General features: G+C 34.6%; 1 protein-coding gene across 1 annotated transcript; it reads right to left on the reverse strand.

Moving 5' to 3' along the window:
• Window positions 1–830: 830 nt before the first annotated feature.
• Window positions 831–7,144, reverse strand: LOC113776808 (rhamnogalacturonate lyase B-like). Its single transcript, XM_027321866.1, has 16 exons — window positions 7,068–7,144; window positions 6,816–6,891; window positions 6,378–6,499; window positions 6,254–6,295; window positions 6,043–6,162; window positions 5,773–5,892; window positions 4,792–4,927; window positions 4,384–4,554; window positions 3,615–3,773; window positions 3,403–3,509; window positions 3,219–3,309; window positions 2,792–2,933; window positions 2,305–2,464; window positions 2,041–2,175; window positions 1,824–1,950; window positions 831–1,067 (listed from the first exon to the last, which is right to left on the reverse strand). The coding sequence occupies exons 1-16, from the start codon at window positions 7,142–7,144 to the stop codon at window positions 831–833; spliced, it is 2,022 nt and encodes a 673-aa protein (XP_027177667.1).
• Window positions 7,145–23,022: the final 15,878 nt, after the last annotated feature.

Below are 23,022 nucleotides of genomic sequence, written 5' to 3' on the forward strand. Positions count from 1 at the left end.
ACTCAATCCAATTCCTATCTAATGGTCTTCCTTTGTGCGGCGGCTCCCAGGGAAAAGAAGACTTCGGCCAAATGACCAAAAAGGGCTTGCGTCTCTTTGTTCCAAAAATGCCCCTGCAAGCTTTCTATTTGAATTCTTTCTCGATGTCTGTCAAATTGACATTGATTGTGGTGTTTTCGATCTACTCCCTGAAATAACTGCAAATTATGAAAAGTGAGTAGAATCCAATAATAAATCCACATCAGGTCAAGTAATAGGGAAAATTAATAATAAAATAAATAATAAAATCGCACCCTATCAAAGACGATAAAGAAAAATTAGTTGTCATCGCGTGTTTGTCAACTATAACCTATATATTAACGAATATATGAAATAATTATTGCAATCAATGAGCAACTGTATGAACCACTTTCGAAATTATGTCCTTGACTAGAGCTTGTTTGTTATTAATTTGAAATTAATTTGTTTCAGTTTAATTATTTTTATTTACGGTCATTATTTATTTTAATTACAATTTCTGAAACCCCCCATTTAATTCTTGTTTGGAAGAACATAAATCATCCCGTCTATGAGGAGACAAACCTACTCACCACTACACTCAAATTTAAGTTTTTAGAGTAGAAATTTTAATTTTGGTGGGTTGATACCCATCAAAGTCCGTGTCCAAAATATTGAGAGGAAAAATGAATAATGACTTTTCATCATAAAATGGCAGTGAATACAAAATATTGAAGTGACATTACAATTTCTCCAAAGTGTAGAGCGTCGTTTCTGATTAGGACGAAAATCCATCCACCTCAAAAGTGGAAACATCTTTCAGCTGATCATGATCATGGGGTTGCGGGAGCTTCAAATCGGATGTAGTCGTACATGAATCCTCTAAACTGGTCGGAGTTTCTTGCTTGCGTTAGAAATATTGTGTTTTTCCCTTTGACAAGCAAATTGCTAGGTACACCAATGCTAAAGAGCCAATACAGGCCATGAGTCCCATGTCTGGCCACGGCATTATCCCTCCCAATTAGACCTGCTGTAAAGAGAGGAGCTGCATTTCTGTCGTTGAATCGGACCTAATTATCAACAGCAATCACGCAAAAGAATCAGCACCAATTTTAATTGCCAAACACAATAGAACTCATTTAAGCTTTTGCGGTGTCAAATTAAATTTTGGTAAATGTACAAGCAATACCCTAAAATAGTTTTCAAGGAAACTAAAGAATTATATCAATAAATTAAGTGCACCATAGATTACCAAATTGTATTTAGAAAATCTCATCTAACCCATTATAATTTTTCTTTTTTCGTGTCAATATTTAATCAACCTAACGAAATCTTGATAATTCTCTAATTTGACGATTCTATGAATTTTCATTAACACTACGAGATGTATACGACTTAAATAGGGACAATTTTATCATGTCACCAAAACCATCCTCCTCTATCTCTTTTTCTCCCTCTAAACAGAAACAAATACTGAGAGAGGGAGAGAGCATTGTAGGAGCCTAGAGCTAATAGAAATTTAGTGGGCTAATTGAAACGAGAAAAATTTTAATAGCATGAGTTAGAATTTGAAAAAAAAAATTCCGTGACCCGGGAAAATGAAATTCGGGTGAAAGGCTAATATAATTATTTGATCATGCTCGATTTCAATTGATGCTCAAATTGTGCTTGAAAATTTTGAAGCTTAGGGTTGTTTTCTCCATTTCCATTTTTCCCTTTAAGCTCACACAAAAGCAATTTATTTTCGTTATAGTTTGAGCTTATTGGAAAACTAATCATGCACTGGGAAATGGTAAGGGAAAAGAATGAAGGATAAAAGTCCATACTTGAAGCTCGGCAAAACTTGCGGATGCCAGTGCTAATTGGAGAGTGTAATTTCCAGAGGCAGTCAATTCTTGGAGGTTAAATACAATTTGCCAGGTGGTTCCGATGCAAGTCTGTTTGTCCTTGCACCTAAAATTAATAATTACAGATTAAGTACGATTCTGGGTAATTAGTGGGATGAAATTAGTAAGCAGGCATGATAATTAAGTGGGAGTATACCTTTGAACTTGAGCATAGAACCAATCTTTTGTATGGTTGCTGACTCCGACGGTGTACACCAAATCACTTGTAGGGTACAAGTCATTGTAACGCTTCCACAATCCGTACTGTCTAAATTTGTCATCGTATGTTCCGCTGTTGTGGTGGAGTGGTGGGGGGGGGGCACCAATAGACGAAATATTTACATGCCAAGTTGAAATTTAAAAAAAAATATAAACCTTGTTTAGTAAATATTGCAAATTAATTATAGTAATTATATCTAACCTTTCACCATCGCCGGTCGTAAATACGTGGACCTTTAAAGTTGGTTCCGGCTCGGGAACAAAGAATTCACCGGTTGTGCGGTCTGGCACACCTATCTCCCATAGTGTAGGTCCATTTCTCGGAGGCTTGTAGACCAAATTACCCAAATTAACGTTGGATCCTGTATTAACCATTCACTAACTAATAAGTAATAATTATCATAGGTCAGTATAACGAGTACCAATCTTCACCATTGTACAAGTGTTAAATTTTAAAAAAAATAAGCACATAATAAATGTGAAAGAGGATAATAATTATTATTACGTACATTTACATGATAGGTTAAGTGTGATTTCAGTTGCAGGGGAAGCAAGGATTGTCAAGGGGGCGAAGACTAAAATCTTTGAGTATCCATTATATTAACGAGTATCCATTAAATCTCTAATTGTCATGTGGGGGTACATTAGTTGTTAATTATGTTGGTATTAGAAACTAGGAAGAAATTTACCTGGGGTTATGGTGACATCTTGGCTATGTTTGAAATCCCCAATAAATCCTGGTACCGATGCATACAAGCTATATTTCCCTGGTATGATTCCCTTGATTACGAAGTTCCCTTTAGCATCAGTTTTGGTCCAAAACTGATAGCCCTGAAAATATAACAAGATGAAAAGGTGTGGCTTATGATCAAGAAGAAACATGAAAGGGAGACATGACCTTATACCAATTTTGCCCTCTGATGCTTTAACTAATTTCCGGTTTCTTAATTACTTGCAACCTTTTTTAATTTGGACTATTTATGTCCTAAAATATATCTACAACACACGTCTGCTGTGGCAAGATATGAAATCTAAAAGAAAAATGGAGGTTAGTGAAATTATATATATAATATATATTAGTTATGGTATATAGAAGGTAATTGTTGTGTATATAACCTTGCTTTCTCTTTGCCATGATCCTGCGGCTCCTGGTGCTGCTAATCCTACATAGGCGTCTACGCCTGGGACAGGGGCCTTATTCGTGAACCTAAATTAGTTCATCAAATAGTTAATAAATTGCCAACGAGCGAACTTATGAATCCTACAGAAGAGTAATTAAAATGGGAGGCGTATGATATACTTGTCAAGAACTTGCAATTGACCTCCAACTGTTCCTCTTTGATTGGGTTTAAAGAAATCCTTGGAACTTGGAAATGTGTATGGCCATGCTTCAACTTCTTTTAACATCTATAAATTAATTCGAGGCAAAAAAAAAAGGATAATATTACGGCCAAAATAATTGAATTAAATGTAGAAATAATCAAATTGAATGTGAGCCAAAAAGATCATTACCCGTTGCTTTGCATCTTGCCAAAGTAGGGAAGGATTTTCCTTGGCTTTAACGTCTGAGTTAAGATACACAAAAACCGGCCCGAAAACCTTTTTCCATGTCTCTCCGCTTGTGAATTGCAATGCGAGCTCATCTCCCGCGTAGTGGGTACTTACAAACATCTGCAAATGGCTTTCATTCATTAGAAATACAGAAATTGGAAACACTAATCTACATAATTTCATTAATTACGAGATGAAAACTCAAACACCAGCAGCCTGATACTATAAATACTACAAATGTGGAGCGTGTTAATTTCATTTAAAAGTTTGTCAATTACTCTAAATTAAGATGCGTAGCCTTCCTATCATGTACTCTTTGAAATTTTTTAATAAACAGGTCGGAATGTATGTCTAATTCCCACCATTTCTCTCGAGTGATTTCCTTAAAGAAAAAAAAAACAGAGAAAGAAGAGAGAGAGGTTATTTATCTATTTTTTTTAATTTTGTGCCACAAATGCTACTATATATTTCTCTTTACATATCCTCACTCTTCTATGAACAAAATCTTATACTCTCGATCGTGTAATCATTTTTTTTTCCCATAAGATTACCTATTATCCACAACTGTGAGACTAATACAAGAAATTATAAATAATTCAAACTACAACTGATCCCCACAATTTGTGGGACAAATAGTTACACAAAATGAAGATTATGTTTATTGGTCGGAGAATATGTTTAATTAGAAATTTAGTGATCATTAAAAAAAAAAAAGGCAATAATTGCTTACATTGAGGACGGTGGGACCAACATGGGTTGTAAGATCTTGCTTGAAGGGCCCGCCGTTACGGAACTCGTTACTAGGTGTGATCATCCAAAACCCAATGGTTGGGTCACTGCATACCCACCCGTAAACCCGGTTGTCGAAGTTGTCACCCGCATAGAAGTACTTGTCATCAACCTTTGTTCACGTTCCAGCATTCCGGCATTGCATGTGGCAATAATTCGTAACCAAATTAAATCAGAAAAAATCTCCATTTCCCAAAGCCAATGAAGACATTAAAAGAAATCAACTGGGAAAAACTTAAAATTCATTTTGTGCAAATATGAATAGATTAATGGACTCAAAAATTAAGAAAGAAAAAAAAAATTTTGGATCAGTGGATTTGAGCAAGGAGAAAGATGGTTAAGTAATTACCTCTCCTTTGAATATGGGATCAACTGGTTTTGTTAACAGAACGGCTTCAGGAAAATCAAGCACCTGACCTGTCTGACGGTCCACAGGCTGTGGCATCAATCTTTGCTTGACATCGGATACAGCCATGTAGTGAAACCTATGCATCCGGGTCCAAGTATTAGTACGAGTTTTCAAGTAAGAAATGTGTGTATTGATTCACAACAATATATATATATATATATATATACAATGAGGAAGTCATCTGGATGGTATTCACAGCCAATTCAAAGATGTGATTTCTTGATATATACATGAAGATATAGGAGAGCCAAAATGTTGGTGAAGACGAGATCCTTTATATCTTTCTTCAGAAAAAGATAAATTTACTTCAGAAGTTCAGAAAATAGATTGATATCTTTGTTGTTTTAAAACCCACCAGTATTTGAGTCTAGTTTTAGATACTGTCAAGGATTTGCTGAATGGATCTTTCCTAGTTAACTCCTAATAAATCTGCAAAAATAAATTATTATTACCGACTGATCATTTATTACAAAAGGGTTATAGAACGAATTAGATTGTTAACTGGCCTTCACAGGTGAATAGGAATAGACTAGCTAGAAGATTAAGAAAGTAAATAATGTCACTTTTTTTGACAGACTTTTGCTGGTCTGTGTCAAATAGTTCTCTTGGTTTGGTTATACATTGTGTCAACAGTTTGGCTAATTGGTGTTTACTGCACACTCAATAAGAGGAGTTTTAAGTGTTAGATTTTTAATAATTGTGAGTGTGTATTTATATGGTAATTCAAATGTGATTTACGTGTTGTAACGAGTATGTAACGGGCACCCGTTAAAAGAATCCATGTGTTAATATAACTTCCCTCCATTAGCTAATAATGCCTAAGTACCCAGAACATGACTAAATCAAACACCAATTTCATGTAAAAATTGCTAAAACTGTAAACAAGAAGATGATGATAACAGGAAGTTTCAAGGGGAGTACTTGTCATGCTGAAGCTTAAATACAACTCTTGCTTCTGGGATGTCCAGATCAGGCATTCCAGGTGCATGTTCAAGCACGGCATAGGTGTAAAATCCTGCAGATCCCCGCAGCATAACGAACCTGCTCAACAATTCAAGAAGAATTAAAGATCAAGTTCTATTTGTTTCACTGTTTTCTCTTCTTCTTGACGTTGTATATACGTGCGCTTCCAGAAGTTTATTCCTGAACCAAAACAATGCAAAAAGGAAATCAATCCGTTTATAGATTTACCTTTTGTCTACATTCAAGGGAACGATTTTGCCATTGAGGGAAGCGTCCCATTTTTTGGTAAATGAGATCTCGACCTGATTCTCATTTTCCACTTCCACCTTATAACTCGCTCCTTTCAAGCTGCAAAATCATTCATTCCTTAACCAAATTTTTTCTTAAAAAAACTAATCAAATATGACTATGAAAAAGGTAAACTGTAAACAACACTTACTAGTCCAGTGTCTTACTTTTGGTCCAAACGACATCCCAATACCTGTAATCCGACAATTTCATGACCAAAACCCAGAAGTTTACAATATATGCAAAAAAAAAAAGTTCACGACGATTGTGCTTACCCTCGATCATCGTCTTCGTTTCCAACTTCTAGTAAATTATCCAGCCCGTTATAGCTGATTTTTGTGACCAGGCCGTCCGGAGCTGACAATGTAACGTTGATGATGCCATTTTGCAATACCACCTGATAGATGCGTATATAAGTCAATTAACACCATGCATTGAATGCACAAAAATTAATATTAATGGCCATCTTAGAGAATAGAGAGTGCAATATTGAATCATGAGTACAACCATAAACCTCCTTTTGTCCATTTGAACTTTAATCTTCCTCCGTTTCTTGTATTGCTATTGAGAATAGCTATTTATTGTGGGCTTTACATTTCTCCCAATTAAGATGAACACTTTTGACAAGTCTTAAAATTAAGGATACATGTTTTCAATGCATTGAAGGCTGTGTGTATGTGTGAAAAAAGAAGTGTGTTTTGAGTGCAAATTACTTGATGATCCTCAACCAACAACTTCACCCCCGGAGCTGAAGGCAAATTTGTTCCCATAACTGTCCCCTTTGCGTTCCTGCATTCATGAATTAAAGAAGCAATACGCATCATATTAAAACTGATATACATTGGGTAGTGATGTAGTAGACAAGAATTAATAAGATAATATTCGGTTACAAAACTGCCTGCCAGAAGGAAAGATTGAAAAACTAAAGCACGAGGAGGAAGGAAGTAGAAAACCTCTAAACTCACCCATTAAGGAAGAACAATATGTTGGCAACCACCGTCAGCCACCAGATTTTAGAGCTCCACTGCCTCCCACAGCCCATCCTTTTAGTTTTCTTTGGAGATTTTAGCAAATTCTAGTCACTATGTATAATAATCATTCATGCATATATGATAAAAAGTTGAGGGATATATGATAATCAATTATCATTCATGATGCGAAACTTGCAGTTTCAAGGTATCAACGACATAAAAATGTTGAGGGATAAAAAGTGCATTAAGCACCAAGTTCTATGAGATGATTTAGCTGTATATTTATAGACAGAATCATGAAGAACAACTACTTAATGGAGGAGAATGTATAATTGATCGAGGGGAACCCGAGAAAACCGATACAATTTCCTTAAGATAACATAATATGTTGCCTAGGGCTAGGATTAGGCCTTTTGGGCAATAGTTATGGTTATTACAAGACATATAGAAATAACCAATGTCACAAAAGAATAGGTACAAGTGAGGTTATTAAACAGTAGACTGCTGTTCAAATGCAATTCACGGAGACCATGGTCATCTCTGTTTAGACTTGGTGCAGCGCATATGTAGCTATGAATTTCTTCATCTTCGTCCAGTTTTAGTAAAATCTAAGTCCATTTAAAAGTATGTAAAATGTGCATAAATTCCTTGACTTAGGGGAAATTGAGGATGCGGGGTATTTTCTCTAGGTATGGATCAACATTTCCAAGTGAATAGAAAATTTTTTTTTTGGAGATCTCGTAAGACTTCCTTTGTCTCAATGTGAATGTCTCTTTTCTTTTGATCTCCCAAGTTAATTAACAATCGCTTCACTTAATTAAAACTTGTATTATAAGTTTATAACCACGCCATTTTGAATATTTTCATTAGTCAGAAATCAACATGGCTCTGTACATTCTCCTATTCTGGATTTTTAAAACTCAATCAATCATAAATAGCCAATTTATGTTCTGCTTGCTTCTATTTACGCCTTATTTATGAAAATATCAAATTTCTAAATCTTGTTTTTTAATTTTTAGTTAAGGTATTAAGGTGATGTTGAAAAAAAAATGCATTAAGGTCAATTTGAAACAAAAAATTGCATTAAGATCAATTCGTAAATATCAATTAGTGCACATGATATTTTTCCTTTTCTAGTGACTTCCCAAGAAATTTTTGTTTAAATTCAAATAGAAAACTTTAAGAAATTAACACCATACCACAAGATATTCCATGCCTCATATGCACCACATACGTCATACATTAGTATCAATCATTGATCATCAAACAGTAGTGATGGATTAAATATTGTCTGTTGCCTACTATACAAAGTATGATCTACCATCATTACTCTGGATAATAGATTATTAGTACCAGTGATGCACAAAACATCTAATATTTGTCCAGCTCAATAAGAGTAACACACATGCATATCTTAGGTCTTTCAATCATTGTTCAACTTAATAGATGTAACATTTGCAAGAAAAAATTTGCTTATCGATGCTAACAAAATGAGGGCCAATGTGCACAAATTAGAACGAATGTGGAAATTGTATCCAGTATAACAAGTAGTTTGTCTATGCACGTAACATAAATTATATCCTCACATAAAAGTATTCACACTAGAACTTTATCACAGCTGGGTTTTCTCAAATAAAGTGTTGCCTTTGTCTGAAGCAATACAACCACGCCTTCCTTGGGAGTAAACAAACATCAGAAAAAATGCCTTGAATGGAGGAAAAAAAATAAAGGAAAAAGGTTTGACACCTCAAGTACAATATACCTCTAGTGCCTCTTATCAATTTAAGAGCCAATGAACATTCTTAGCCATTTTAGATCACTTCCTATTGACTAGAAGCTCGAATTCAATTGGAATTGCGTCCCGTGCATCGCTCAGCAAGGGTTAGACTTGATCAATATTTAGTAGCTAAGATTGCAGCACTTTTTAAATAGAATTCCATTCAAACAACCCCCAAAAGTAAGTGTATCAATTGAACTTGTAAAATAACCAGATGAAATATGAATTTTTCTAACAGGCACTCATTGGATACTCGTTAACACACCTAAAATTCACCTAACATATGTATATAACATACTAACAATTATTATTCTCTCGTACATTTGTATACTTTCTCTATTTAATCTTCCTTATCCTCTCTTATATTTATTCACTTTTCATAATTAATGTTATATTTTTAAAAATATAGCACTTAAAATATATCTTAACGAGTGTCCAATAAACACTCCTTAGATCAAATGAATATATTTAACATGGGGATTAAGACACATTGCATGTCATGATTCAAATGTCCACAATGAAGATAAAAGGCTTGACTCAAGTCACAACCAATGACCCAACGCCTTTTGTTCCTGTGATCAAAGTGGAAGCTCAGTGGTCCAACTTGAAAAAGCCCGCAGGGAAACTTTTAGGACTAATGAATACGAGCCTGCTTATCACTAACGGGCCAGAAAGGATACAATAAAGTCAGGCCCAGTAGTTTTGTTACTTTTCTGTGTTAAAATTGTAAAATGTATTATAAAAAAAGCAAATCTTATATACATCAATAGTGCATACACTATCACGGTTAGATGCATAACACATAAGCAAAATTTGGATTTTAATTTTCAATTCAGATGAGTTGTCATGCATCCAATGGTAATAGTATATGCATACACTATCAGCGTATAAAATATAAATCCTTATAAAAATATAATTCTTAAGTACATTGTATTTTTACATTTTATAAGTTCAGAACTTTTAAAAAAAAATTGAAATTTTGAAAGTTCATCTTGACTTATTTTATCTTTCAAAAGTTAGTTGAAAACTTTTTTGTGAAATTTTATATAACATGGGGAAGGTAATATTCTCAGTTCACACAACCATATACGTTGCACGTGCCAAATTCAGCTCGAAATTGGACTCCCCAACCTAATTATACCTGATTGAGAAATTTATAATAACATAGGAAGTGAATCGATTCAATTAGACATTCAAGGGGATAATATGAGAAGGAGACATTTTAGAAGGGGGTTTATTGGAATTAACTCAAAAACATTAACAAATTATTAAATTCTCCCATCAATAATTGTTGAGCAGCAGTTAGACTATACTCAATTACTCATAGAATGGTAGAATTGTCTCCATTTCAAAGTAGATGTCCTATTTCAATTATATATCTTTCCAAATTAGACACAGTGTTGTTCTTAATTAGAAGTAGTATCTGTCTTCATAGTACACTTTTTTTTTTTTCAAGCAGAATCAAATTTGTGAAAATGTACTGTGCTACTTGTCTGAAAACGTTGTTGTTTTTTCCAAAGTTCATAGTTTAATAATATTCCTGGCAGGTCACAAATGAAAATTTGAAAGCAGGCTAGAACAACAATGTCAAACAACACATACCAACAGGGAATAGGGTCCCAGGATTCAGATAACATGTCAATGAGAGGAACAAAACAACCACTCAAGTTTGCTGTAAATGATGCTGATTGCAGAGTGCTGTCCTGCGGTCGTCCAGTAAAAGAGAATCGACTCATCATCTTTGCTAGTTGATAACCAGGCTCTACCTCTGTCCCAGCAGACGAAATAGCTGACCTCTGTTTCTAGAATTTGCTTAAAACATGCTTCAACTTAAATGGAAAGGCACAGAAAACGCCAAGTATGAAATCGAGTGGCCAGGAAATTCAACCAGGTTCCTGCGAAAGCATATTCATGAAGAAAGAAAAGCTCAAGAAGAAACTTTTGTTCGAAAACTTCAATAATCAATCTCGTCGACCTATCTCTTTGTTTCAAACGTTCTCAGCTTAAATTAATTAAGCTAAGTTGTAGTAAAATTTCCATTAAGAAGATGCCAAATCAAACATATGTCGGCGCTTGTTGGTCAAAATTTATACTCCAATAGCCTGCATGATGTTTGTGCCCAATTTAACAAATATACTGCATGTTGAGTGCACGCATACTTGCTTTCGTGGTATATATTAGTGCTAGAGATTGTATGAGTTGCAATAAAATTAAGAGTGAATGGCCCAAAAGGTCACTAAACTATTAAAAATGGCACCCTCTGGTCACTAAACTTTTTTTGTGGCCGAAAAGGTCACTAAACTCGTAAAAACTCTCCAGCGAAGTCATTTTACCGAATTTCAGCGGTTCCTCATCCGGTAACAGGGTCAATATGGAGTGGAGGAATATAGTAAAGGGGCAAAAATGTCAAACAAAATATGATCAACCTTTTTTTCTCTCGCAAGTCGTGCAGATCTAGAAATTAGCCAGTCCTCTTTTCATTTGTTGAAAGACAAATCTTCTCTCATCTATTCAAGGAAAAATCTCCTTCCATTTCATCCTGTCCAATGACTCATTTGATGATATCAGCCGTGGATTTAATCACGCCGTCAATAGCGTGGGTGACCGATTCCAGAGATCCATGAGCAACCGAAGCACCAACCTCGATCGAAGCCGGGAGATCCCTGACGGCTCGACCGGCAACTTCCCGGAAGAGTTGAGATTCTTTCCTCAGACCCGAACCAAACTCCTGCAAATCACGACGGTAAGTCTCGAGCACCGACTCCGATTGGGAGGCTAAGGTCTTGATCAAGCCACCGAAGCTCCATCCACCGACGCTACTAGTAGTAGAACTAGTTTCCGCGACAGGTGATGAATTAGGGTTGGAGTTTGCATTGGGGCTCTTAGCAACGACTCCGCTTTCTTCATTAGAATCCTGAGATGAACTGGGTGGTGGGGAATTGGGTTCTGGTTCCTGGGTTTTCTGGGGATGCGGAGGGTCCGGATCATCTGATAAAATGGATTTGAAGAAATTCATAATAATGTCAGGGAATCATGTAAGAATCTAGTGAGGAGGTTAGGGATTTTTTTTAAAAATTTGTTTGGAAAGAATTGAATTGAGCGAGACAACTTGCACATTCAGATCGGACACAGCAATATTAATGTTTGAGTGAATGGCCCAAAAGGTTGACCATATTTTGTTTGACATTTTGCCCCTTTACTATATTCCTCCACTCCATATTGACCCTGTTACCGGATGAGGAACCGCTGAAATTCGGTAAAATGACTTCGTTGGAGAGTTTTTGCGAGTTTAGTGACCTTTTCGGCCACAAAAAAAGTTTAGTGACCAGAGGGTGCCATTTTTAATAGTTTAGTGATCTTTTGGGCCATTCACTCTAAAATTAATAATCTTAGAAAGCGTTAAATGTCTTTTTCACCCTTTTTATTAGCTAAAGTATACATATTTGACTCTCACACTATGGGGTCGACTCGATAATGCAGAAAATCAATTGAAACTTGTAGCATAAGTAATTTATCATTAACATGCACCGATTTTGTTCTTTGGACATTTTTTTCTTCATCTGTTATCCGCCTTTGTTTGAATTGTCCTTCTTTTCTAAACACATTTACTAATTATCTTTTTATCTCGTATACATTAAATCATTACGGAATATTTTTTTAAAAACAAACAAACTTCGGGAGATAGCAATCTGAACAGGCTCTTACTTTTTGACGCGTGCATACACCATACAGGCATTTTATGTAGCAGAAGAAGCAATAACGCAAGTATAAATGCATGATCCAAAATTGACGAGCACCAGACGAACAGCATTGTCGTATCATATAACCCTCGCACACTTCACTGGGCAGGAGCAAACCATGAGCACTGGTCACATGCATGCTGATGATGATAGGAACCCGCTGTCACAGCAATGGACGGTGGTTAAGGCTCAGCTGATGGGGGTCTCCATGCAATATACTTGCGTTTTATCCCTACCCTCCTCCAATGGCCAAACAGTGCCATCCAAATGATAAATCCTTGAATGTATAATTTTAGACATCGATTTGACAACCCCAAGCACTCTTGTGCGGTTCGAAGCCATTTTTGTGAAATGACTGGAACTTTAGCGGTGAGTATTCTATTATTTGTATTCAAGATCTTTTCTTCTTTTTTTTTTTTTGTGTATAATCTTTTCTGAAATTGTTCGCAAATTTTGGGATTTGATATTTGTCGTAGTTTTACAAGTCTAATGGATAGGATTAAAATTGTCATAAAAGATAAAAAGTACTAGTAGTACTTGCTATATGAATTTCTAATATTCTTTTTTTGTGATGAAGTTTTTGTTAACAATAGACAAACAAAGGTTACTATTTTCAATGGTAGATGTTGGACGGTAAAATGAGAGATATTATAAGTAAGAGGTTCTGATTTTAAAACCTCTCATTTACAATAACAAAAATTGTTACTGGTTAACTCGATGCACGCTCGCAATAGAATTTATATATTGCAATTACTGAAGTTTACTTCTTTTTATTTTCAACATTTGCTAGAAAAATAACTTGGTCTATCTGGTAAGTTTATTAGGGTCTTATATATGTGATGTCTCGCCATGGAAAGCTTCAAATTCAGCTGTTTTGTTTCGCATATTCTTTTGCTTAGGTCGTGAGGGTAACAACCACATAGGATTCTCCATGAGAACATTGTCTGCACATTCCATCAAATCGGTGAACAATTAAAATTTATCACAACCGATTGAAGCATTGATGTTCTTTTTTCAATTAACAACTGGTGCCTTTCTTCTTTTGCATTTGACAGAGCAAACTGTCGTCACTTTCACATCCCATTGATAAGCATCTTCCCTCTAAGCCATTAATGCGTGATTGACACTAAACATCAATTTGATTAGCGACCCTTCTCGTCTTCCACTAATATTATGACACTGTATTATCCTATTTGCCCTAATTATTCCTTTTTATGCCAGTTTCTCCAATATCTTTAAAGTTACCTGATCACCACACTCATCACCCTGTAGATAAAATATCAGTTCAGTTTGATGTACTACATGAGAAGATAGTGTCAATAATGTTAATCTATTCACTGATGGATGGAAACCCTTTATGTAATTCAATTAATTTGTGGCTCTTAATACATCTGTTCGGCATTAATGTATGGTTTCTTCGCATCCATGCAGGCTTAATGAATATTTAAGGACTCGTGATTACAGGATGTTTAAATCAATGATGGGACTATGATTTAAATATAGTTAGGCTTTAGTCAAAGGATTGTTGACGCCTAGCTTTAGCTGCGTCGTCCTTTGAGATCGATGGTGATTGAAAATGCTATTATTGTTTAGTACCAGCTGCTAAGCAATGTGCGATGGCAACATCCTGCGCTTTCATTGGAGCTTTAGGTAATGGCCTGACATGACTCCTTTCAAGTTTTATATATATTTTATTCTTAGTTGGTACGGATGGATGGGTTGTGTAGGCAACGTTATGCAGTGCATAGTCCTTTTACGGCTCCAAAGATAAGGGAGGAGGGGGTGAAAAAGATGTACAGAAAGGAATATATAGTGGAGTATAATGGAGGATTATCACTTGGGAGGAGTAATTTTGGCATGGACGGACCTTTAATACAAGCAAGTTCAGAATGTATTGCACTGGTTTTTAGTGCCAGTTTCAGTCTTAATCCTTGGTATTCATTGCTGCTTTCTTGGTTCTAACAATCTATATACTATACGTTCAACCAGCAAAAAAAAAAAATGCACGAGAGTTGCTTGTAAATGCTGTAAAGGTACAGCCATTTTCAGATTCTACAATTTGTTCTTAGTATAATCTTGAAAACCAACATGATTTACCCTCAATTATACGATTTCCAAAAAAAAAAAGAACAAAAAAATTGAAAGTTGTGGAAGTTCTAAAGGTTGGTGGCTGGAGTGGCTACTCTATTTAGCCCGTTAGAAATTCATTATATTTGCTTCATTAGTTGTGGCAGGAGTCCTGAGAACTTTTTGATGACCCTACTTAATCAATCCCTCGTAGAATTTGAATCTCACACTCTCTGTTAAAGCCAATACTAACCAATACGAGTACAAGTTTTTAGCTAGCAAATTAATGTGATTTTCTATAATCTGATTCGCCTGGGACGCAAAAGCCAAAGCTACAAATTTTTGCATGTGAGCGAACATATTTCTGACACCCAGAAGAGATGGACCCCAAAAGTAAGTACTTAGTTGTATATGTACCACTTATTTGTCCTGATTGTACAGGGTCTTAAAATCTACAATCACTGTTTAAGCAGCTATGATGTGTTTGTCAAAAGGCCGCATAAACTTTTCTTCAGGAAATGGATGGGCATTTCACAGTTGAAAAACAGGATAAGGCACTACGCGCGTCTATTGCAGGTTTGCGGTTTCCAAAGGGCTATAATATAAGCAGACATGCTACTTATTTTTAAGAGTTGACGACTGAAACAAAGAACCCTCTGCCCATCTCTTTTCTTTATGGCCATTTTTGGCCAAAAGGCATTTGCCGATTCGCATCTTTCCTTCGCACTTGTTGGTTACTCGTACAAGTCAGGTGTCCTTCACCCAAGACACATTTTGAACTTTTTCAATGTTCGTTTAATGCAAAGATTCAATTAGGTAGACAAACAGTTACTCAATAATTAAAAAACTTTTAATTCTCTAATCCTACGAGGCACTTTTACACGGAATAATTGACAGTAGGATATATAGTGGACTGTTAATGGGGTTGGGCTAGCCTGAACTCGGTTCGTTCGGCCCGATAAGCATGACCTTTTAGTGAGTCGGTCTAAATTTGAATCTAAAAATTAAACCCGAATTAAATATGAGTCGAGTTTGGGTCTTACTGGTCTAAATTTGAATCCTGTAAATGTTGAATTAGTTTTACAATTCAATAGTTATAGTAATTATATTAAAAAAATTGAAAAGCAAAAAGTGAGATTGGGTTAAATTCGAATAAGGTTCAAAACCCAAATATTTTGTGAGTTAAGTATGATCATCACATTTATTGACCCAAAACTCACTGTCAAAATCCAAAAGTGTTACAAATTAAATGAGTTGAATCTAAACTTATGAAAACCCGACTCATATGATCCGATTGACAGTTTAGGATTAACGGTTTATCCTAAAATGTTTTTCATTAAAAGGGACTAGTGTTCACCATAATCCAAACCGAACCAAACATAAAATGCAACTACTACATTACAGAATAATTGTAGTGTCAGTAACTAAAACCGCAACTTAATTTTATTTCACTACTCATAAGTTTACTACCCCTACAAAATAATTAGGTTAAAGATGTTCATGGGCCTCTATAATTTGATACAAAACCAGCAGAGGAACTTCTAAATAATATTCTACTTATGTCACAAACACATTTTTTAATTATCACTTCATCTTTCTTATCATCGTATTACAAAACATATTATAAGTTCTATATTTCTTATCCAAATACATCCCTGTTTTCATTCCTACCCAAGTTCTATAGTTCTAGCTTTTTTTCTTTTTTTCTTTTTTTGGGTAGCAGAAGGCTTCATTGTTAAGAAAGTGTCCGATCGGAATTTGGGATCCCAAAAAAGAGACAGCAACATCACTGAAACTTGTGGGCCGGAAACTGAATCATCGACCAGAAGTCAGAGGTGCAGCCGGAAAACAATCTGTTCCGAAATTCTAAAACTCAATCGCTAGAAATAGGAGACTAGCACAAGTACTGACTACTGAGTACTACGGAGTACTTTTTTACTAAAAAAAATTTGGGGGTAAATGAAATACACCTATTAGTAAAACAAAGGGGAAAAATACAGATGCGTGACAGAGGGGAACAGAATACAATGTGGTGAGGCGGACAGAAGAATCAGAGCAGGGTGGCATAGGGCCCACCATGACCAAGGAATCGGGGATACGTGGCAGAATCACATGGCGATGGGTCCAATATGTGGGTGGAGGTGCCAGTGCGGCGACGCCTGGCTAGCTCTCTATCCCTCTCCAAATGCTACACAGTTAGCACCAGTGTTTTGAAAACCGGACCGGACCGGCCGGTTCGACCGGTTGAACCGCGAACCGGCCATGGCTCCGGTCCGGTTCAATGTCAGGTTTGACTTTGTCAAGAAACCGGTCAAAAACCGGTCGGACCGCGAAACCGCTGAACCGGATGTGAACCGGTTATTTCCGGTTTTTGAGTTTTCCTTTTTTTTTTTTTTGCAAAATGTAGTTATCAAGATTCGAACTCAAGACCTTTGTAATAGAAGACCAATGTAGTAACCGTTGCACTATCACATCTTATTAGTTTTTTTTGATAACTTATTTATATAAAACAAACACTCATATTTCTTTTGTTCCATTTTTTTTTATAAAATATCATCCTTTCATGACTCTTTCTTTTTAATCTTCAACACACACACACACACACACTCTCTCTCTATCATCTTTTCTTTTGCCACTCATTTTTTTAATCAAACCTCTTTATTTTTTATTTATTGATGTTTTCTTCCATATTTTAATTTTGTTTTTGTCCATTAAATTTAAAAAAGTTAAAAAAGAATTATTTTTCTTTAACCCAATTTATTTAATATCACAACCACTCACTTTTATCTCATTTTTTGTTTCTTATCAAATTTGCATTTCTATTTTCAATTCTCTTGATTTTCTTCGAACTCCAAACTTCCTTTTTTAAATTGTAAATTTAAATTCCAAAATGTAAATTAAAATTTAAGTTCACAATGTCTAAATTTTCATGGACGTGAATTTTGTATAATTTCAAATATTGTGATATTTTTGGATTATATTTAAGATTTTTTTGGTAGATATAATTGAAATTGAGATGAAATTTATTTGTTTTAACTTATAATTTAAAAAATTTATTTTTAAAAATCCAAATTATTCAAAAATAGTAAACTTTTCATCATATAAAGTATTAAATTATCCATTACATGTCTTATTTTGTACACATATATATTTATATAAATTATTTTTTAAAAAATTCATTGAACCGAGGTTGAACCGGTCCGACCGGTTGAACCTCGACCCTTTCACTTCACCGGTTCGATTAACGGTCCGGTTTTTAAAACATTGGTTAGCACCAATGGTCCCTACGTCCACCCCAGTCCCCCACTCAACGCTTTTTTATTTTCTTTTTTTTCCTCAGAGTTTAATATCCTACACTTACACTTGCTCCCCATGCTACGAGGACAAATCCAACCAATCCAATGAATTCGGAGGGAACTAAACTATTTTCAGATTAGACGAGTGCATTGAGGCATTTGCTGGTTTTGAGAAGCAAGAAATTGCTAACGTTTAATGCTAGGATGGGGATTTTGAGCTTTTTGTTTTTGGGTTGTCCTCCGTTCAATCATCTTTACGCAACACAAATGGAGAAAAAAAAAAGAAAGAAATTCATAAGACTGTTTTAGATGAATTGTAAATTTTTGGGTACTTTGAGAATAAATGAGGCAAAAAAAGGCAAATAATATGTCACAGCAGCACAACCAACAACTTTTTTGCTATAGCAACTTCGTTAAAATGATAAAACTACATTGTTGAAGCCCAAATCGCATTTGGACTTAAGAAGAGCATGTTTGGTATTATTGCTCTAAAAATAAAATCATGACTGTAGCATTAATAGCGACCCAACAAGTTTTGTTAGAAAATTAGAGCTCTTATACTAATAATCGACTGGTGAGTTCAACTCAGCTCAAATTGTATAATTGTATACGTTCAAGTTCAATTCGTTCATTTAATTAAATGACCCGAGTTCAAATATCAAATTGAACTCATTTTTCTAAATAAGCTGAGCATGGTTCGACTCGTTAATAATTCATTTAAACTCACATAAACTCATTTGTATATTTGTTCAAGCTACTATTATGAATTTTCCTTAGTAATTATGCAAAAATTTCTTGTTTTGATTGTTTATGATTTTATTTTATTTAAATATTGGGGATCTTCTTATATATGGTGAAAATTTTCTCATTCAATAGGTAAATTAAATTAGTCATATTTTTTGAATCGCAAAATCGTATAAGATATTTAAGCACATTTGAGAATTTTTTGAACTCGACTCATTTGGACTTGGGTTTTTTATGTCATATAAGTCCACCTCAAGTTCTGAATTCAAACTCAAGATAATTTTAAGGAGTCAAATTCAAACACAATTTTTTTTTTTTGGCTTTATTGTATAAATGAGTCGAGTTGAACTCAACTTGATAACTTAATGAGCGGAGCTTGAAAGCCAAAAGCTTGGCTTAATTCGACTCGTTTACAACTCTATAAAAATCGCATTTGAAGTCTTTAATCAACAAGTATCTAATACATTTTGATAACTTGGCTTTTGAAAACAAAAATAATGAAAGAACAATTTCACTATAAAAAAAGGGAAAATTCAATTGTTACTTTTGGGAACCATTCCCTCAAATTGTATCTCTAGATAATGATAGTTGCGTAAAAATCAAATATTTAGAATTAATATAATTTAAGGGTAAAAAATATTTGTTTCACCATCTAATGATCAATTCAACTCGAGGGCATGGCATTTAGAAAGGACTATAAAATAGTATTTAAAAAAAAAAAGTGTCATGATTTCAAAATGCTTAAGGGCACCTATTCCTACATTCCTATTATTACCTATGTTGTCCTCTATTTTCTAACGTGTCCCCCTTTTATTTCTTTAAGCATTTTATTGAAATTTTAAGATGGAGTCTTTGATAGCGAAGCAATTATTAGGAAACTTGGCTTAGTCTCAGAGGCAAGCCATTAGCTTATCACGCCTCCTTCGATACTAAAAAAAGAAAGCACGGGATGGTACGGCCGTCTTCCATTACTAGTTTCTATCTTCCGCTGATGGTGTTCTGTTTGATTTCTAATTTTAGAATTAACGGAATGAGCGAAAGAGGTGGGTGCGTGCATTCCTCGACCTTGACATCACAAGTTGCAACTTTAATAATATGACGTTTTTTGTTGACTAAACTCAATCGGTAATCCAATTAAGATTAGAATTTTTAGCATTCAATCTTTTCTTGTGCATTGAATCTTCTTCTTCTTCTTACAGATTTATGTATCAACAAATTGCGTGGTTCTACTTAAATTGGAAACAGCAAATATTCAACTAACCCATGTCATTAGTCTTACATAAACTGCCTGCTTTTGAAGGAGAACAAGTTTTTAGTAATTCGCAATTCACTAGGTAGGGTAAAAACATATAATTATTTCGCCTCAAAATCATGATTCCGTGCAAAAAACCTATTGCAATTGACTCCCATCTACTTATAAATGTCATCCTATATAAAGTAAACTATATAAATATAGATTTGCAATTCATATAAGCCATTTTTTTTAATAGATCGTACAAACACGAAAAACGATGACAACTAACTGTAGTAGCATATTAAATATATTAGCAAATATTACAATATATATATATATTTGTATATATATGATCAAATAATGATTAACCACTTATGATTCGTGGAATGAAAGTTGAAGTATTTGAATATTTTGTCTAATTAATAAACTAAGAAAACGGTTTTTTGCCTTATATTTTGTTCAGAAGTAAAATGACTAATATAACATCGTTTTCTAAAAGAGGTAAATTCTCATGGTCTACCATTAACATATGTGCTGCTATTTTCGGTCTCTTTCCATCCATCAACTCAATAACCCCTTCTAATTGGTTTAAAATTTCTTTTTCGGAAAATAAAAAGGTCAAAATTTTATATTATTATAAATTTAAAAAAATCAATAATATTATAGCACTTTCAATAAGATTATTTGGAAAAAAATTCAACTGATAATACATTTGTTGTGGTATGTATGCAATATAAAAAAGTGATTGATAAGATTAAAAAAAAAAAATAAAGTATTTATCATGGCCTTTTTTTTTTGTGTTTTTTTAGGGTGGTTGGGCTGGGGAGGCGAGGGCGGGGTTTGTGATAAATAATTGCCTATCCAAACCGATTCAATGAGTCACCTAATTACTCATTCAAGCTGATTTTTATCGGATGAAAGCAACTTTAAAACCTCTCTATCACAACTTTCCTGTAATTCCCTTCAACGGGTGGGCTCCATCCGGAGGTCCAAAAATCGACGTTGACGTCTGAATCTCTCGACCTCGTTAGCATGGGTCCCACCGACCTTACGGCTCAGTTGTCATATTCCGAGCGTGGATTGCACTCTCTAACCCTTTAGGCTTCTCTATGGAGCCGTGTCGTTGACATGCCTGAATGAGCGTGCAAAGGAAAGTTGACCCTCCCGTGCAGTTCGAGTGGGACATAGACCAATAAAAGGTTATTTTGCTGAACAGAAATTTGTAAAAAAATATCAGATTTTCAGAACCTCACTCTACTTTGTAGACTGTTCAGAGCACGCAATCATAGGACTGAATAACTGCAGAGGATTGGGGTAAGACCACTTTGCATTTTGCCACTTCAATTTTGCCCCAGTGCCATTTCGCACCTTGCTCATTTATTTTAACTGTATTCAGCCCCAAATTAGTATGCTAATGAATTGAGGCAGTTCACTAATTTGGCGGCTCAAATATTTTCTCAAGGCTAGATGATAGGCTCGAGTATTTTTTAGCCTGGCAGAGCTTTATGCATCTTTTGAATTTACTGTTGAAAAATATTTTTTGAGAAATTATTAATAGTTTTCTTAGTATCCAAAATAGTTAGATATCAGTATCAACAAATATAGTGTAACAATCCACTAAGGCAAAAAAATGATATTTCAAACTAAAAAAAACATGTATAATCTTGGAATTAAAAACATTAATATAAAGGCTCCATTTGAAATTATTGTGAGTTATAAAGAAGTGCTTATAATACAAGTGTTATTTATAAAAGTATTTTGAGTTACCAAAAACTGAGCTACTTAAGTTATGATAAATTAGTTATCGAACACTTTATAGGTACTTTTAGTGCTTAAAAGCACTTTTTTTTTTTTTTTGTAGACACACTCCAACCCCAATTATAAAGCAAGGTAACATTTCCCGTTTCTATTTTCAAATAGCATCCCTGCTTTATAACTCTTTTTTCTCATGTCACCTTCTTCTTCGAATATGACTTATTTTGTTAAATTGAAGTTTAATAAATTTGTGATCTTTAAAGTTCAATTTAATTGAAAGCTTAAACTTTGAGTGAAGACAAGTTCAATGGACATTTCAACTCAAATGCAGCATTTTAGCCGAATAGATAATTTTAGTCTGGCTAAGATAGTTGCACCATTTACGTTTGGGTAAGTATAAAATATCTCGTGAAAGTGAATAGATGAGAGTTTAATGAGTAATTGAGTTTCAATCAAATCTGGACTTGTATCCAGCACTTAATTTAAAGCATGTTCCTCTAGAGACTTGATTTCAATTTTAAATTTTAAAATGCTCTTTCGCTGTCTTCATCACCTTTTAAATCCTTCTTTGGTTTACTTGTTGGAACTTTAGGAAAAACGGTCAGTTTTGTCTCTAACATCGATTTAGTCATTAACTTTTATTCTTAATTGACCAACTAAATAGAGATATTTTTGGAACGTCACTCATGGGCCCTAATAAATCAAATAAATAGTATAAAAAAATCAAGATTAAACTTTAAAAAAGTTTTTATCTGGTGATTTTTTACACTGCTTAAAAATTTTGTCTAATAATTTTTTACATGATTTACTTATTTTAATATAGTCTTGTGAGTGATATTCCAATAATATCCCTATTTAGTTAGTCAATTAAGAGTCGGATCGATTTTAAATAGTGATGCCACTATTGAGACTCTTAATTGGAGTTGTAAAAACAAGTTCAATTATTAAATTGACCATAAATAAAAGTCAGGGACTAGATAAGTACCTAAAAAAAGTTTTGGAATGAAATTGGCATTTTCCCTTTTAACTTTAAATCATACTTGTAATTTCCATAAGCAATCGGTAACTAAAAAGACGGGGATCCGTGAACTAGTTCTTGTTTTCCTGTTCCCTGGACGTAGGCTTTACCTAATACTACCTGATACCGTCCCCAAATGCCCTGGAGCGTACGTGCAACTCGCTGTAGTCGCTGGTGGTTTGATAAACTGGAAGTCCTGAACGAATCAAGGAGCCCACAAGGGACCCCACAGTTTCATTCTTACCCTTAATAATATATCATAATCGGTTAATGTGTACGGCCACCTGATCTCGAAGTGCATGCATGAGCTCTGGTATA

The sequence above is a fragment of the Coffea eugenioides genome, chromosome 7, assembly GCF_003713205.1.
Source record: "Coffea eugenioides isolate CCC68of chromosome 7, Ceug_1.0, whole genome shotgun sequence".
Lineage (NCBI taxonomy): Eukaryota > Viridiplantae > Streptophyta > Magnoliopsida > Gentianales > Rubiaceae > Coffea > Coffea eugenioides.